Source organism: Saccostrea cucullata, unplaced genomic scaffold (genome assembly GCF_032062105.1).
Source record: "Saccostrea cucullata isolate Sc308-1 unplaced genomic scaffold, CSIRO_AGI_Scuc_v1 ctg842, whole genome shotgun sequence".
In the NCBI taxonomy this organism is placed as follows: domain Eukaryota; kingdom Metazoa; phylum Mollusca; class Bivalvia; order Ostreida; family Ostreidae; genus Saccostrea; species Saccostrea cuccullata.
In genome coordinates, this window is record NW_026929376.1 from 172847 (window position 1) to 191885 (window position 19039).

Genomic DNA, 19039 nt, shown 5'->3' on the forward strand with positions numbered 1-19039 from the left:
TATCAATCGAGGAATTGACTTTAACTGTTTTTAAAAAGTATAATACAGCATGTATATATAGTATAGTACACAACATTAATTACGTGTAGTTCGTACATGGCAATGCAATGGCTGTTGCAGTCACGGTAGTTGACCGTGTTTTGTTACTTCTTTTAGAACAGGAAATTAACATTCCGTGCTGTGTGCAACAATCCACATTTTGTCAAGAGACTATAAATAGGCTGAAAGTAGACGGGTATTTCATTTCAATATCTACAGGTAGGAATCGCTATAATAATCCTTTATGTTTTGATGCATGTAATCTTGAAATAGGTCCGTGTAACACTGAACAATTCAGTTTCTAATACATGTATATACGTTTGAACTATTATATTAACTCAAAATCATTTTAGAAATTTGAATTGTTAAGTGTTATACGGACCGAAATAATGTATAATGTGCATTTGATTCCAATTTTTTAATTTTTATTAAATTAACTTTTAAGTATCATTCATCAATAGACAAGCCATCCTAGCTTAACATCAATTTATATCATTTATTAAAGATTCTTAATCTTTTAGATATTTTGTATCTGTGTATCACAAAAAAATTATACAAAAAATCCTCGTCTGCATGATTTCAATTCATACCTTATATAGTGGTTCAGTATTTTAAAAAAAATGTGGTCGCGCCATACAACCCATAACAGACAGTGCATTTGTGATATGACCTTGAATATAATAGGTATTTCTCGGAAAGGAACGCATGGGGTGTTCATAATTAAAAGTCTAATTTTAAGGTACATATATACTCTATATAGAGAGGACCCTTCCTTCACGATTTTTGTTAACGTAAAAATGCGTGTATTTATGGTTGAAGAAGCGAAACGAAAACCCATTTACCTGTATCTGGAAATATGGTTCTTATTATGCTTACATAGTAGTAATTTTGCCCTGTCAGTTCGTCTGTCTGTTTGTCCACAAAAACATTAACTTTGTCCATACCTTTGGAGTCGGACCTATGGCTTTCATTTTTCAAAATTGTATTCCTTTAGCTGCAGAACTATTGCTCTTTTTTGAAAAAAATGAGAGAGAGCTCTGCTTTATCTGTCCGAATTTTTCAAGCAGTGAGCTACAGTTCTGCAACTAGTATTCCTTGTGAGAAGCCGTTTCTTCGGGTACCGCTAAATTTGACCTCTTAATTTAACCTTGGACTTTGACTTAACATTGGTCATATCTTAAATAAAAAATCCGATTACATGAAATAAATAATTTTACACACAATATTAAACCTTATAATAAGATCACTGTGTTACAAACTATTTAAATATGTAAATAAACTAAAGTAGATAAACCAAACCATCTGAAAACTTAATAATTTTACAAAAACGCGCAAGTCTACAAAATAATCTTACCTGTATAAAATGAAACAGAGACAGACACAATCCATGTTGGCGTATGGTTCCGCTCATTTTATAAATTAATTATCCATTTCAAAGCTCAATTCCCAGTAGTTAGCGTCTTTAATTAATCCTAACCAAATCCATCTTTTCACCAACAAATTTATAACTACCTTCCCAATGATTTATTCCTTGGAATTATCTGAGTAAAAAGTTAAACTTATAGTGGTCAGCATTTTTAATTACTTTTAACCAAATACATCTTCATAAACAAGAAATAAACAGTTGCATTCCCATGATATATTTCGTGGGACCGTCCGGGATAAAAGTTTAATTTCTATTGGTAAGCATCTCTAATTACTTCCAACCAAATACATGTGCATCTTTAGATACACAAGTAAATTTTATTGATTCTAATGATTTATTTTTAACTTTAGATCTCGCATCTGCTATCTCTTTAAGCCGAATAGTGCAAACTCATAAAATCTGTTTCATTTTTATATTTACTGCAATTTTTGTTATGATACATTTGCGAAAACTTTTATCCTCGCCATAAGCTACCAAACGGGAACATTGGTGTTTTACAAGTTATCCTAGTTCTAAAGACATTATCTATTTTGCCCACTTCCTTATTTCATATAGAACTAAAATGTTTAGACTATTTATGAGGAGATTATTCACAAAGTATACATATGTAAGTATCAAATTAAGTTTTGTTATGGTTGGGTTTTATTTTTTTCAATTTGAATCCCTATTTTGCCAAACGATTTTTTTTTCCAAATTTTCTTTGAAATATTCAGCGAAAAAAGACCCAAACTGCATGGTAAACTCACTGGACTGTACTGTATAAACATGTATAGAAGTGGCTGCTTACATATTTAATTGTCGGTAAGACTTTTGATTAGGAATATTCTTTCAGAGCAAGTATGTGTACAGTGAAACCGCTGTATAATGTTGTCGGACATTGACTAAAATGTTTCCTCTTTCGCCACGATTCTTTTCAGAAAAAATTATACGTACATTCTCAGATTTGCTTTCTTTTTTCAAATAGAAGACATGGAGGACGCAAACTGTACAAACCCTGAATCCAAAGAAGCGTTCAGTAAAGACACCTTACTCCATACAGCTATAAAAGAGTCACGCTATGATTTACTGCAGATTTGGTTTAATGTGGGTCCTCCTTCAGTTGTTAATGCTCAGAACAGATGGGGTCAGACACCACTTCACTACGCAGCCGTGAAGAAAACTATTCTTGAAAATCTGCTAGCGGTACCAAACAGTGATCCCCGAATTCAGGATATAAACGGTTACAACGTTCTGCATTTCTACATCTATAACATTTTTATGCCTGAAGACTGGAAAAGAATGATCCAAAATTTGCTCAGATTTGGCATTGATATAAACCAGAAGACTAAATGTGGCAACACGGTTCTGCATCTGGCATGCAGGTACGGCACTTCACCGAGTGTCCTCAGATATTTGTTGGAGACTTTTCCTCAAGCTGATAAATTGATAGTCAACGATGACGGTGAAAACTTTCTGCACACATTAATGCAAAGTATCAACTGTGGGACCGCCACATCGGATGACTTAAAAGAGAAATTTGCTCTACTTGATGATATTGTAAGCAAAAAGATTTCACTCATTTCCTCGAATGTCTTGAAAACATTATTGCAACAACAAGACATAAATGGTGCTACACCATTTCTTCTTCTTCTCGGCCATTTTGTAAAATACCGAAAAGTAAACGCTATAGATGTATTAAAGAAAATGTCCAGTGTGTCAGGCTGTTCAACAACACCAGATAATTTAGGCAATTATCCGATTCATATTGCTTATGCCTGTTCACAAAAAGCTACCCCTGTTGATCTTTTGAAAACGCTTGTGAAATTAGGCAACAGTGCAGATTCCAAAAATATTTTTCAGCAATCGGTTGCACATTTAATGCGGACCTACGGGGAAAGTATTACGTCATCAGATGAAACAATTAAATCTCTGCGCAATCTAGGAAAAGCTGCTAAAGTTGACTTCAACTGCCGAGATAGATGGTTGTCCACTCCATTGATGTACATTAGTGCTTGGTGTGACTTCGACTGCTTTTATACTTTAAACGAACTTTCAGATAAATTTTCAGACATTGACGCGAGGGATGAAAATGGTGCAACTGCTCTGCATTACGCAGCGTATCATGATGCGGCAGAATTCGCCCAATGGCTTATTGGAAAAGGTGCAAAAACAGATATCAAAGACAAGATGGAAGACGCGCCCATAGACACAGCAAGGAGACATTTTAGATCTAGAACAGAAGAAATGATTTTGAAAAGCACAGGATCCAAAAAGGTGTATGATATCAATCAAGAATTTCTCCTTAAACTGGAGGGAATTCGAAACAAGAAACCCCTTCAATGGAATGAATCAGATGAATTTTTTGATCAGCTCCTTCAGCATATGTACAGACAGGTTTCAGATGAAGATAAATCAATCATTTCTGCAATTCGATACTTTGTTGAGAAGCTTTGCAGTAAGGTTGAAGAATATGATCCACGATTTCGAATGTCAGTGCTGCAATCGGGCAGTTCGTCCGAGGGAACGAAAGCAGGTCCTCCAGATGAATTTGATTTCCTCCTTTGTTTAGATGCCTTTAGTGAAATCACCGAGATTCTAAAGACGACAAGCGGAGAAAAGTATCGAAATATCTTCCTAAAACTTAAGGATCCAGAAAATTGCAATTTCCTAGAGTATTTTGACGGAAATGGTACATTTACAACTCCAACTGCTTTCATGCATTTAAACAGGTATTTTCGGCGGGCTGTTTATGACCCACATATGTGGCAGGACGAGAAACTTCGAAATTTATGTTATGTTTTTGAACAGCCTTTCCTTAAGAATCACATGAATACGACGGTATTTATGATACATTTGACATGGATGGGATGTCAACATAAACACATGCAAATTAAAATTGATATGGTTCCTGTCATCAGAAAGCCTGCTTGGTGGCCGATGGATCCATACTCCCTACCACTGATGTCACCGGAGATCCACGATGCTGGATGTCTCCTGATGCTTGATACCAAGGATGAGCTCAAGACAGATTTTAGTGCATTCACCTCAGACTACTCACAAGAATTCACCATGGACAGCATAAACCGCATCGAACCCATTTCAACCAGTCTACTGGTATCTACTGCTCCAGCTGAAATCCGTCTGATGCAGTCACTTCCAAAAACAATTCGAGAAAGCTATGTTGCCGCTAAACTGTTTGCTAACGTTTGCAGCGAAGATGATTTTACCAGTTACATGTTAAAAAATTGTATATTTTATGTCCTGAAGGACCTAGGATGGGACCCAAACAAACCAGAGGGATTTGACACAAATTCGACCGTACGAGAGCTGACAATGTTGATCTTTAAGAAATTCTTGACATTTAATAAGGAAGGCTGTTTACCAAGATTCTTCCTTCCTGAAATCGACATATTTCTGGAAGATGATGATCGCCTTGACCAAAAATCCAGAAGAGAAGCAGCCTATAGGTTGTTGATAATGATGGGAGATCTAGATGTGTCTCTTGATAAATTGGCCTATGAGAGTGACAGCAACGACGATACTGAGGACAGCGAAAGTGACGTCAGTGATAGTGATAGTGTTTAGAATACCCATTCGTCAATTTTCCCCTTCAACACGGTACACCTATATAACAACAATATAATCATTCATTCATGAAAATGAGGTCCAAAAAGAAAGTTTGGGGGGATATGATATTGCAAGAAGTATGATAAAAATATTTAAGAAAAACATTTCCCGTTTTATGTTGAGTTTATCATTCACTCATGGGAGAAAACGGTTCAAAAACAACAAATCAAAGTATTGATGTATAAAATCATGGTTGCAAACTCCTCAGTGCGTATACGAATGTTCGATGAATTGAATTCGGCTTATTGAATTGATAAGAATTGATCATGAATTGAAACAAATTGTAATAACCTGTGTTTGTTTATTTGTACAGGTTTATTAGACATACTGGATTAATATTCCACGCAATTAAAACGTTTTAGTGTACATGTATTGTAGCACTACATGTAGTATATGGAGTGTTAAAAACTGAAAGGAAGAACAGAGAGTGAAAATTTCTTGAACGATCTTATTCTGCTTAAAGGTGCATAGTCACAGATTTAAAGTTCATATTTTCGCAAATTTTCTGTATAATATCACGACTTATATATCGTAATACCATTTTACATGGAAAATAATATATTAAAAATCTTATTTCATCTTAAATTTATTGAAACTTCAAATTAAATTTTTGGACGGATTTGATTGAGTCAACACATCCTTGCACTTGAATCACAAATTTTAATTTTATTCTTAAAGGTGCATAGACACAGATTTGAAATTAATATTTTCTGTATAATATCACGACTTATATATTGCAATAGCATTTCACACGAAAATATATTAAAAATCTTATTTCATCTAAAAGTTATTGAAACTTCAAATTTTTGGACGGGTTTGATTGACACATTCTTGTACTTTCACAAATTTTAATTTTATTCTTAATGCTTAGGAAGAGTGGCAATCTAGTTGTGTATTAAACACAATGTTAAATGAAAAATATAAAAACTTTAATCCAGGAAAAAAAATTATATTCGGAGTAGAACTGTTCGAAAGCAAACCTCTTCACAAGTATCGTCATTCCGCGCTTTGTGTTGTGTACAGAGATTAGCAAATTAAACACATCCGTGAAACGTACACAGTTTTTGTAAACAGGGCACGAGCTCTGTTTTTGTTTAGGTTTACGATTCACCAGGTGTGTTCAGTTGTTAAAGTCTGCTCACCACAACTGTACGGACTGACAATATTTCTACTCTGAGTTTTCTGGAATATAGTTTTAATATTTTTCATGTTATGATATGAAAGTATGACGATAATTGTGGATATGACGATACTTGTGAAGGGGTTTTGCCTCCGCTGTGAATTGAACCCGGGACCTTTTTCATGCTAGTCCAACATGTTCTACCGAATCAGTTAATGGATTAAACATTTAACACAATCGGCAGTACACTGGACTGGAAAGCCAGGTTCTTGATGAATCTGTTAAACAAATCAGATTTGAAAGGAGGCTCATGCCCGATTTTAATTTTGAATTTTCTGCATGTATATCTATGGCATGCCAAATTCACAAAAATGAGCAAAACCTAGTTTCACAGTCGATAAACTAGGTTTATCGGATGTAAGCTATAGTTTATGGACTGTTAACTATAGGTAACAATGTTAGTCTATTTTTACATCTGTAAACTATAGTTTACGCGATAATCAATGTTTCACAACGGTAAACTATATACTTAACACCGAAAACAATCATTTGCGATTGGAAAACATAGATTATCTGATAAATACAGTTTCACGATTTGTAAACTATGGTTTACAACTCTTAACTATAGTTAACGATTATAAATTATAGTTTACAGATGTGAATCTATGTTTATCAACAAAATCTATTGTTAACGTTTTATTACAGACAGATAAACTTAGATTAGCATTCGTAAACTGTAGTTAACAACCGTTAAATATAGTTTAACAGATGAAAACTATACTTAACGAATTGTTAACTATAGTTCACGGTTTGTAAACTGTTTACAGTCGATAAACATATGTAGTTTATCAATTGTGAAACTAGGTTTAGCTCATTTTTGTGAATTTGGCGTGCCATATTTATCATCATCTAACCAAACTGTTTCCCCCAAAAATATGCTTCTATTTTTGATTATTATAATGCTTTTTTCAGAAGTGTGTAAACCCCAATAATTTTATCCAGTGATTACTTCCAGGACAATTGCAAATTACATTTCTGAGAAACAAAATAGAGTAATACAGTAAGCGATTAAACTATTGTTTATTAAATGCCAAAAGTTAAACACTCTTTCAGAATTCAAAATTGTAAATTCTTATCTCATTTTGAAAAGTCAGAAACAATTTGACAGAAGCACCAAACTCTGCCACCCATATCCCAATCGGACATGATTCCCCCTACATCATGTATGAGCTCTCTCACGAATGTTCCATCCTGATCCACCTGGACAACATTTTTGGATGTATGCCCAACGACATAGATGTTGTCCTGTGAATCACAACACAATCCAACTGGTTGTTTGAGCTGTAAAATATCTTTTGTCTGAGTGAAACATAAACTCTTTGGATAATGAACCATATTGCCTTTGTTTTGGGACTCATTAGTAAAATATAATATTCCAAGTGTGCACTGGCAACATAATCCTGAGATGTATCCTTTGGACACTGGAATAGATTGTTTCACTGTTCCGTCATCAGTTATCCATCGAATCATTGAATCATTTGATGACACAATAAACATGTTATCCTCCCACTGTATTCCAAGAGGTTCAAATTTTAATTGAATTTCTTTTTTTGACAGTGGATTTAAACTTGGTTTTATTTCCAAAATTTGGATGCAGCGATGCGGCGATCTTATGGATACTGCAACTTTCTTCTTCGAGAATTTAGTGAGTGCCCAGGGTTCTCCAGACAGCATTGTTTTGTTTTTAAGATTTCCAGATAAGGAAAAAATGTACATGTTTTTATCTTCTGATATTGCCAGAATGTGGGTCTTACAATATGAACACACATCTGTAAATCGAAAATTCTCTGCTTTGATACTACTGGAAAATTTTACATTTGCAGCTTGGAAATTGACCTCTGGCATTGTACAAGTGTTTACTTTTCCAAACGGATGTGTTGTTTGCATAAAATTTTGAAGAGCTTCATCATCTGTCAGTTTAATGCTGTAGTTTTCACTATGTTTAATTTTATTCAACATAGATTCAAAGCCTTTGCATTGCCTCTCCACCTCTTTCATTTCTAAGAACACCTCAACTTTACTTTTTCTGCTAGCATTTTTAATACGCTCTAAGCTTTTCTCAGATGTACAATGAATTTGTGTTTGGTTTTCTCTGTCTTTGTATACGAGTTCCTTAACTTTTTCAATGGAACGTATTCACTGCAAATTGCAGCTTCTTTCTCATTTAAGAATTGAAATGTTTTTTCTTTGTCAGTTCTAATGCGATCAAGGATTAAAGAAACGTTTGAATGGAAATCATTTTTCTGCACGTGTAAATGTTCAAGATGTCCTTTACTTCTTCTATACAACATATCTAGCCTTTGGCGGAATGACGTCAGTTTCTCCTCTGTATACAGCTTCGAACACTCCTCTAAACTTTCAACTTGTTTACACGTCCGATGTTCCATTGTTGCACACATCAAACAGTAAGGCCCCTCGTGATCGAAACAGTAAACCTCCAGTTTCCTGTTTTCGTGTTTCTTGCAAAACATATGGAAACCAGCCTGTTTTTGTGACTTTAGTTCCTCTATCTTCAGCACTGTATGATCCATAGAGTAGCGGTGACCTTTATGATAACATGTGCAGTCATCACACAAATTGTCACAACAGTCTAAACACCTGTTTGTTGCGACTGATTCCTTTTCACGCCGTTTGCAAGAATCGCACTCATTTTCCGACTTCTCCATCAGCCCAATTAACTGATCAATCACGTGGTTATGCGGTAGTCCATTAATCCATTTTGTTAGATCATCTACTATGATGTACTTCCTTCTGCAAATGGGACATAGTAACTCCGATTTGTTGTCACTATTTGACGACTTAAGAACAGAAGAAGCATACGATGATATACAGTTCTTACAGAAAGTATGTAGACACAATGGTAGAGATTTCGGACTTTTATAAACTTCGTAACAGATAGAACATATTGTCAAATTGACTACTTCGGTCCCTTTAGCTACATCAAGCGCTTCCGCCATTTACAGACATCTACGGAGAGCTATAATTGCATAAATTTCATCAATAAAAATCGATTTGTTAAAAACGCATATTTTTTTACTTCGCTCCAAATCCTTCTAGCTCAGTAAAAAGTTTCCAATTGTAATATATGTAATTACATCACAATATACATTGTAGTACACTTTTTCATTTCATTTCATTTCATTTTATTCAGGTAAAAATATCATAGAATGTCATAATTCACATCTAAAACATTACAGATAGCATACTATTAGAAAAAAAAACACATTATCTCAGCACTATGCTACTTAAGGAAGTTTAATTAAACATATACATGTAATTTTTATTAAATACATTGCATGACATACAGATGATAGATACTACCTAAGGATAGCCCATAAAAGTCTTTTTTAAAAAAGGTTATTTCCAATGGGGTCCTTAATAACCGAAATATTGGGGTGGGGGTGGGGGTGTAAAAACTCGGATAAATTCAATGCATTGAAATAACATCACATCAAACCACATTCGAGTATATTTAAAGTATTATCAGTCATTCTATGATAAAAGGCCAATTTAGGGTTAATAACATAAAAAAAAGGATGTTAATTGTTTCAAACAGCTAATTGCACACCATGTTTCACAAGGGAACATACTAGTATTGAAAAAAAATCTATAATCAACAAATCTTGTATCTTTAACTTTTTAGTTTTTATAACAATTTCAATATATCATTCGTTTTTTCAAAAGGCTACTGTACGTGTACATTATTTGGCGTATTCAAAATTTAGCGCAATCGCTAGGTATGGAGTGGTTGACGTAGTCATAAATTAGCGCTACACATGTCCATTCAGTGTATTGTAAATGTAAATGTAAATGATTTTTTAACGATATTCATGAATTCATGTTGTCTGCGCCAGAGCCATTATACACTTATTTCATGACTACGAAGGGAACAGTCAAACTGTTGTCCCGAGGTATCCATAATGGATAGTTCAGCCAGGCACCAGTTAATTCTGTGGCCAGGGTTACAGTTCGACTGATTCATGATCACGCAAAAGTATGAAATGAATCGTGAAACAGTTCAAAATGCCTAATTACAATTTTTATAGTGGTTAGGTAATAATAAAATATTATGCCTGCTTTTTAAAGTACACATTCAGTATGTTACGGAAGTTATTGCTTAATTAAACACGACCTTTTAGTTTTAAGTTAACCTGAACTTGACTTAAGTTTTCATTTTCTGACGTTCAGTATGGAACACTAAATACTGTTTTTAGTCGGGCTTTGCTGAAAGCAAAGTCCTGGCTGTAGGCGTCATGATCGCCTCTCGTACTCTAAATAGCTCCACAGAAAAAAGTAAAGAAAAAAACCAGCGTCAAATTAAGCAGATCGATGCTTCCGATAAACAAAATAGTCACAATTAGATACAGTACTTAATTAAACACATATTTTAACATTTCTCAATCTTTGGAATTGTTAATCAATATTTTTGTTTGAAAATTAAATTTTAATATTAGGGTATACTCTCGATAGAGCAATTTGTGCATATACGCTACTGAATGCATATGTATTCGAACATTTTTTTTTAAAAGTGCGGGCTTTTCGAAAGGATACTAAAGGGCTATTGAAATATTGAAGAATTTCGTTATCTTTTGCGTCGGTGCTATGTGAGTGGTTTTATTCTCTGTTGTGTTTTAGCAAATTAATAGATTCGTTGGATTTTGAAGAATCTATGTGCGGTATCCGTGAAGTCGAGCAATTAAAGCCCGACTTTCAGTACTTTCAATACTTTGATTGAAGTCTTGCTCGCATGGATCCATTGTATTATAAATAAATCTTCTGCAAAAATATCGTTAAGGAAGTACTCGATACGGAAGTTAATTTTCAGCATTAAAATTGAAAATCATAGCAGTAAATAAAAGTTACATTGGTTTTAAGAAAAACTTTTATATATCTAACGTTATAATTTCCCGTCTGAATTACCTTTACGGAAGTTAACTGTTTAAGGGAGACAATCTTTTTCGTCTATATTTCATTCAAAAATTGAAAATTTTATGGTCTAATTTACCTGACTAATTTACCTGTAAGTGGTCACTTACAGGTACGGTTTAGTTCTTTAATATGTGAAATCCATAGGCGTCGGAACCGGGGGTCGTACCTGGTTGATTCCAGGATCTCGGTAAAGATGATATTTACAATAAATAATTTTCCTCTTAAACAAAATGATTAGATAAAATGATTGGCCTGCAAATATATACAAATAGGGCCCTTCCCTTACTTAGGGGAAAATCACACTTGATTGTCGGCCTTATATTTACAAAATCACTGGTTCGCCCAGTAGCACCGGACTGACACCAATATTGCCTTATTCAGGCTCGTAGTGTCAGTCACGGCGCTAAGTCCAATCCCCTAGTGGTCAGCCTGTGACAACAGAAGATACTGAATTGTCCTTATTCAGGACGCACAGTCATCCACTGCTATCAGAGACTTACACTATCTTAGAAGCTTACCAGGTAAGCCTCAAGGGTTGACTTCATTCTATGGTCGGCCTCTAAATGGTTAGTCACACAATACTAACTTCTTTATTGTGGCAAGCCTCCATCGTCAGGCAATCCACCTAGTATTGATAAAATATTGTGGTAAGCCTCAGTAGTACTAGGCCACCCACCCGACTAACCATATCGCCGAAATCTGCATGTTCTTCCCTCTGGCAATCGGACTAAAGGAACCTCGCAGCTTAGCTGCGCTTGATTATATATCTTTGTTTTAGGTCATGTGATTTGCTTCAGCCAATCACAGATCCTCAATGGCCGACTTGCATAATTAGAATACACAAACCCATCAATTGTCACATTACCCACGCCTTCGATGACATGCGACCCGCATGTAAACCAAAGAGAATTTTACCAGATATATTTTTTTCTTTATTTTATTACTTTTATTATTTTTATTTCCAAGCTTAACTTAATCTTAAAGGTTTCTTTACTTAAGTTTTTTTTTTGACAACCCCCTTGTGTCAACATTATCTCTAAAATAATCAGGGTAATAAACTCAAATTATATACACAGGAGAAAATTAACTTTTTTCTAAACAGGTCATTTGTCAACATACTAATCATGAAGCCAAATAATTAGTCTTATTTCTTTTTGGATGACCATTGCTAGCATTTTCGTCTTTGAGAATTTTTATCTCTCTCTGTAGGTCTACCACAGCTCTAGTCAAAATCGCAATCGGATCTGACTTCTTAGGTTCTCTTTGTGTAGCCCTCGCATACATTGGACTTTCATGCATACGTTGGTCAGCAGCACTGAATGCGTCCAATTCCACGACATGCCTTACAGCGTCGTTTAAATCTACTGGCCTAGCTTGCTTAACTCTTAACCACATGTCTCCATCCCGTACGGCATCTATAAATTGTTCTTTAGCAAGCGTTTCCCTCACTTCAACTGGCGCGGTATAGTAAGCTAAATTTGTTAGCCTCCTTATATCCTGTCCCAATTCCGGCAATGATTCTGAAGGTTTCTGTCGCCTCTCACGCAGCTGAGCTCTATACAGCTCCGTCTGATTCGTTGGGGAGAACCTCTCCTCTAGTGCTCTACATAGTAACCTATAATTGCACTTCTCTCCTTCAGGTAAATTACCCAGGACACCTTGCGCCTGGCCTCTTAAAGATACTGCGAGGTGCATACCCATCTCTTCTGTTGTCCACTTATTAAGGGCGGCACATATTTCAAAATGCGACTTGAAGTCCAGCCAGGATGAACTGCCGTTAAACTTGTCTGCTTTCACACCTGTACGGACAGCCTCTGTGTCATTTTTCTTTTGGCGTCTTCTTGTAACATTGTCTGCATGAAAATCATTGAGTACTGCCGGGGTATCAATGAATGGCGTGCTGGATACTTGCTTTGGCTTGAGGCTTGTCTGTTTATCTTCCGTTAGTGCAAAGCTAGGCTCGTCATCTTCGAGGAAACTGGTAGTCTTCCTTATGTGTTTAGGTGTTGCACCAGTCCCTTTGTATGACCTATCACCTAATGTGGTACGCCTGCTTTCAGGTATGCCTGAATCATTGGCGTTTGCCTTCTTAACTGTTTCTGACAAGCTGTCTTGTAAGCTCTTTAATTCCTTCTCAACAGCAGCCATCATATTTTACAAAAACAACCCAGCAATAAATATACAAAACAAAATTTACAAATTTAAAAAATCAACCAATGATCAAAATGTAAACCGAGATCCCACCGCGCTGCCACCAAATTTTGTAACGTGTTGAGGGGTCGTACCTGGTTGATTCCAGGATCTCGGTAAAGATGATATTTACAATAAATAATTTTCCTCTTAAACAAAATGATTAGATAAAATGATTGGCCTGCAAATATATACAAATAGGGCCCTTCCCTTACTTAGGGGAAAATCACACTTGATTGTCGGCCTTATATTTACAAAATCACTGGTTCGCCCAGTAGCACCGGACTGACACCAATATTGCCTTATTCAGGTTCGTAGTGTCAGTCACGGCGCTAAGTCCAATCCCCTAGTGGTCAGCCTGTGACAACAGAAGATACTGAATTGTCCTTATTCAGGACGCACAGTCATCCACTGCTATCAGAGACTTACACTATCATAGAAGCTTACCAGGTAAGCCTCAAGGGTTGACTTCATTCTATGGTCGGCCTCTAAATGGTTAGTCACACAATACTAACTTCTTTATTGTGGCAAGCCTCCATTGTCAGGCAATCCACCTAGTATTGATAAAATATTGTGGTAAGCCTCAGTAGTACTAGGCCACCCACTCGACTAACCATATCGCCGAAATCTGCCTGTTCTTCCCTCTGGCAATCGGACTAAAGGAACCTCGCAGCTTAGCTGCGCTTATTATATATCTTTGTTTTAGGTCATGTGATTTGCTTCAGCCAATCACAGATCCTCAATGGCCGACTTGCATAATTAGAATACACAAACCCATCAATTGTCACACATACATCATGCATACAACTATTATAAAAAAGTAAGAAAATCTGAAAATACAGTCATATATTAATACAAGCCATACGTATACATACATTTCATTTCAAAGAAAGATCTTTCTAAAAAGATGAGTCTTGAGAACTTCAAAGAAGAAGGAACAGTTTGGTCTATATTGTGCCCTAAAAATTGAATGTCCTAAAAAGTTATGAAATTAATTGGCTTTAATATGAGTTGAATAAATGAATGTGATAAACCATTTAAGAATATATGCATGATAAGGTATGATGGAGAACCATTCTGGAAATATGACGTCATTAATAAGCTACATTTCTAAGTTTTACGCAGAAAAGCTTAAAAATGACATTTCTTTTTGGTTATTTTCTTTTAGATAATGGTGTCCACAGCCGTCGCCCACTTCAAGTTTTGAATATATTGTGTAAATTGCTTTGAAAAAACACTTATATAAAAACCTTTGTGGGCGATACATGTGCTGTATGTTTTCTGAAAGAAAACTCCATTGAAAGTTGATGTCTACATCTTTTTAAGAAAATACGGGAAAATGCACTATTAAGTTTATGACGTTAAAATCAGTTAACGTTAAGAGACCATATATGAAAAATAAAATGTGCATTTTTACTGCATGGAATTTCTATACATGTAATTCAGAAAGGATGAATTTTAATTTCTTACACTACTTCTATATTTTATAAAAATAAAGGGCAAATTTTGTATTAAAACCGTACCTTGTTCTTTGTTAACTCGTCGAAGATCCACTGATAGCTGATTCCTCGCCATAAGTTTTTTTTATTCTTATATAGGAAAAAAAACAACCTTGTTAACTTTCAATGGAATCTAATTAGAATGCTTGTACATGCAGCTGAAAATTTCATCTTGAAATTTGTTAATGAGTGAAACGATGTCAAGATTTGCAGTGAGATACTTTTTTAAACATTATATTGTGTTCATATCGAGACTTTAACCTGCATATTTACAAAGCCATGCTTGCATGTCTTTAATATTATGTCAGTGTCATAAAAATTATTAATTGAACATGTTTTTGTAGAATGACTGTTATATAATTCTCATTTGAGAGAACACGCATAGGGTTAAAAGGACATGGAACAGTTTCAGCTGATTTTTTTTTAATCAATCTTAATCATGTTTTACAATTCCTAGCTAAGACAATTCAAACGACAAGCAAAGATTCGAACATCATTTGTTGATTTACAAAGGAGAGAACTTAAAAATCTTCATAATGTAAACAAGACGTGCGCCTTGTTCTTGTTTTCATATTGAAAATATATTCATACCAAAAAGTAATTCAGCAAATCACTAGAAACTGCATGTTTGGTCGTATTTAGAATCAACTTTATTGAAAGAATCTGCTTTGATCGAACATATTATTATTAGTATATCTAACTTATATGTAAACAAAAACATGGCATGTGCCCTGTTTACATTATAAAAGTTTGGAGCTCTAAATCTGTCATGTATCTCGACCACTGAAATTCAAAGTTTTGATGGTCATTAGAAATAACCGAGTTAAATATTTGTCAACATGAACAAATATATTTTTTGAAATTTTTATCTGCATCTGTGTCCATGTCCCTCCAAGTATTTACTGCCCTTATTTGATATTAACAATTTAGCTTTTGATTCGGTTTTATCATTTATTTGAATAGATGAAATGTACAAGTACAAATTCAATGTACATGATCATGAATGATGTCACTGACTATAGAATATGTCTTTATAATCGAACTGTCAACATGTGACTTCACTTATTTGAATGGTTGATATGACCTTAATAATTTTAAATTTGTAAAATCGCATTTATCAGAATTTAACCTAATATCTGCTTTAGGAAAATATATATGGAAAACCAAGAGGGAAACTGGTTCCTCTTAAAATTTTAAACCATCGTATTTCCGTCAATAATCATCGAAACTAAATGTTCTAATCTTATCTTATCTTATTAAGGTACACTAACATACTCAAAATAAATTCAACTAAATTAACAATATGAATAATATTGTTTTCAAACTCCTAATCTTTCCCTAATTCATTTTTAGTCTTAATTTGTCATAAAACAAAACAAACAAAACAAAAGCATATCAATCAAACTATCAATGGGAAGATTCATAAATGGTTACAGCAAACAACAATTTTCTGACAACTCAAACACAATGAAAATGATTGTCAATGTCCTGTCTTGGAAGTTAATGAAAATAAAAAAATTATAATATTTTCTTTGTTGAATCTGTTAACTTATTTGCGCTATAGTTTTACTTCTCCTCGGTCTGACTTCTCGATCCACTAGGTTCAAAACTGTACAGTCTAACTTCGTTTTGACATGTTAGTAAAAGCCTCGGTCTAGATCCCATTACAGCTACACGAACTGCCATTGGATTGTCGATTGCTTCGTCTTTGTCTTTAGAAAGAATCTGCCTCACAAACTCGCCATTCATGTTCAATTGTGATACATTGTTGGTACTACACCCTACAATATAGATATTCCCATCAGGATCACAAGAAACTCCTAGAGGATAGCTCAAATGTTCGTGTTCGAATGTAAATTCTTGGGTTCCCAGTTTATCATCATTCAGAACATAAACTTTACCATTTTCAATATGGTGCGAATAAATGATACGTCTAGAATAAAGACAAAGTCCATATACGTAGCCCTTTTTGACTGTTACGGTGTGTAGAATGGTTCCGTTGTCGTCAATATGTCGGAGCAATCCATCGGTTGAGGAGACAATGAGAGTACCATTGTCACAAGCAATTCCATTCGGTTTGAATGATAGATTGAGTATTTTGGTAGTAGTCAGAAAGGGGCTTTTGTCCATTGCCAAATCAACAAATTCTATGCTTGAACGTGGTGAGCGAATGGTGACTGCAACCGACAATTCACCTGTTTTTGTCATTGCCCAAGGTTTCCCTGACAATTTACCCGATGCAACATGACATTCGTTAATATGGAAGAGATCCAATAAATTGTGATTGTCGCATATTGCAAGAACATGGTCGTCTCTAATGGCTTCAACGTCTGTCAGTCTGCATCCAGATTTAACCAAGACACTGCCCAGAACTAAAGTGGAATTCAAATAATCAGTCTTTGAATTTGTGTCCGTTTCCTCAACAACAAGTTCGCCAAATGGTTTTGGTTCTTGCAGAATTTTTGTCAGAATGGCATCATCCTCTAATTTTATATCAACACTTTTATAACTGGATTGAACTGCACCTAAATTTTCCTTAAGGGAATTATAATTTTTCTGTATTTCCTTCCTTGCAAGGAAAAGTGACATCTTGTTTTTATCGTTTGGATTTTTTAATTTTTCAATGTCGTTATCAAGATTTTCTTGAAAGTCGGATAACATTTCGATCTTATTCACAAATTGTGTGTTTTTGTCCCTCTCAACTCTCTGTAGCTGTTCTATAAATTCAGCCTCTTTCTCGTCCAAAAACTCTACCATCAACTGTTTTATTGATCGTATATGCGAACGAACATCATCAACTTTAACATTGAATTTCTCTTTACTCTTAGTAATGTTAGCTGTGTCGTCTATACATTCTCCTTTCAAATTTTCTAGTAATTCTCGCAATTTCTCTACTTCATTATCATCACTTGCCTGTTTAGCACATTCCTCCAAATTTTCGACCTTCTCGCATTTACGATGCTCTGTCGTTGCACACATCAAACAACACGCCTGCTCATGATCAAAGCAATACACCTCTAGTTTCCGATCAGCATGTTTTTCACAAAAAAGTTTCATGTTAGAACAACATTTCTCTGTTTCAGCATCATCTAGCGACAGCACGCGGTGTTCCATAGACAAACGGTTAGCGTGGTGGCAGTTGGCGCATTTCTCGCACAGATCGTCACAGCAGTCGATACATCGTGACGTAGCAAGTTCAACCGAGTTCATACGCTGACAGATGTCGCAGGATTTTTTGTTGGAATTTTCCACACGTGCCATGTCTGTATGCAAAACAAGTACACCTACACTCGGGTCACGTAGTTTGTTCACTATGCTAAAATATATGCAATAGATTTAAGGAGATAACATTACTTTTACAGCAAACCTCGTCCTTTGTGTTTCCTTACAGTACAATGTATTGCGTTATTCCACTGATTTTTCCACAAACACTGCACTGTTTTATCTAGCCACTTTCGGAAAATAAAACACACGTGTTTATCTGTCAGGTGAATTGAGATTCTGCGCTTTCGCAGCGCAATGTTATCTTTAAATTGCGGAAATGTTTCACACCGCAGTAAAAAAAAGCTACCAATTTAAGACAACTGGATTATTTTTGAAACGTTTGCAGACTCATCATTATTATTAAATCATCACCAGTTACCGTAATCCCTGACATATCAAATCAAATAGCATTAAGATTTCCGAGGGTGCGATGTACAAAATACGATCAGGAAACGGAAATGCGAACATGTACACAGCGAGTGTCTCAATTTATCATCCTGTTTTTATCTGTGTTAAACATATTTAAATTGTGATAAGGTTTGTATACATCAGAATTTATCGTTCGTGTCCCATGGCAATTTTTTAAAATATAACTGAAGTTAGGTACAACATTTTTAATAAGGATATTTATTTTATAATAAAAAATGTTGCATAACTTCAGTTTCTGTCCTTTGGAACTTATAAGTTTAATTAAAAGAAATAATGGAGCCTTATTAAAAATGTTGTACCTAACTTCAGTTATATTTTAAAAAATTGCCATGGGACACGAACGATAAATTCTGATGTATACAAACCTTATCACAATTTAAATATGTTTAAGTTCCAAAGGACAGAAACTGAAGTTATGCAACATTTTTTATTATAAAATAAATATCAAAATTATTAAGACAAAAAGAAATTAAACTG

At 34.9% G+C, this 19039-nt stretch overlaps 4 protein-coding genes across 4 annotated transcripts; 1 reads left to right on the forward strand and 3 right to left on the reverse strand.

Moving 5' to 3' along the window:
• The first annotated feature begins 2413 nt into the window (after positions 1 to 2413).
• Positions 2414 to 5298, forward strand: LOC134280664 (uncharacterized). Its single transcript, XM_062763106.1, has one exon. The coding sequence runs from the start codon at positions 2435 to 2437 to the stop codon at positions 5027 to 5029; it is 2595 nt and encodes an 864-aa protein (XP_062619090.1). The 5' UTR covers positions 2414 to 2434; the 3' UTR covers positions 5030 to 5298.
• Positions 5299 to 7328: 2030 nt separating this feature from the next.
• On the reverse strand, positions 7329 to 8249 carry LOC134280658 (uncharacterized). Its single transcript, XM_062763098.1, has one exon. The coding sequence runs from the start codon at positions 8247 to 8249 to the stop codon at positions 7329 to 7331; it is 921 nt and encodes a 306-aa protein (XP_062619082.1).
• A 50-nt stretch (positions 8250 to 8299) lies between these two features.
• LOC134280659 (E3 ubiquitin-protein ligase TRIM33-like) lies at positions 8300 to 9208 on the reverse strand. Its single transcript, XM_062763099.1, has one exon. The coding sequence runs from the start codon at positions 9206 to 9208 to the stop codon at positions 8300 to 8302; it is 909 nt and encodes a 302-aa protein (XP_062619083.1).
• Positions 9209 to 16411: 7203 nt separating this feature from the next.
• Positions 16412 to 18156, reverse strand: LOC134280665 (transcription intermediary factor 1-beta-like). The gene has a single exon (XM_062763107.1). It carries the CDS (start codon positions 18128 to 18130, stop codon positions 16436 to 16438), a length of 1695 nt encoding a protein of 564 aa, XP_062619091.1. The 5' UTR covers positions 18131 to 18156; the 3' UTR covers positions 16412 to 16435.
• Positions 18157 to 19039: the final 883 nt, after the last annotated feature.

What these genes read in the sequence shown, in the direction of transcription:
- LOC134280664 (XM_062763106.1), top strand. Translation starts at nt 2,435, where the DNA reads ATGGAGGACGCAAACTGTACAAACCCTGAATCCAAAGAAGCGTTCAGT.
- LOC134280658 (XM_062763098.1), bottom strand. Translation starts at nt 8,249, where the DNA reads ATGAAAGAGGTGGAGAGGCAATGCAAAGGCTTTGAATCTATGTTGAAT.
- LOC134280665 (XM_062763107.1), bottom strand. Translation starts at nt 18,130, where the DNA reads ATGGCACGTGTGGAAAATTCCAACAAAAAATCCTGCGACATCTGTCAG.
- LOC134280659 (XM_062763099.1), bottom strand. Translation starts at nt 9,208, where the DNA reads ATGGCGGAAGCGCTTGATGTAGCTAAAGGGACCGAAGTAGTCAATTTG.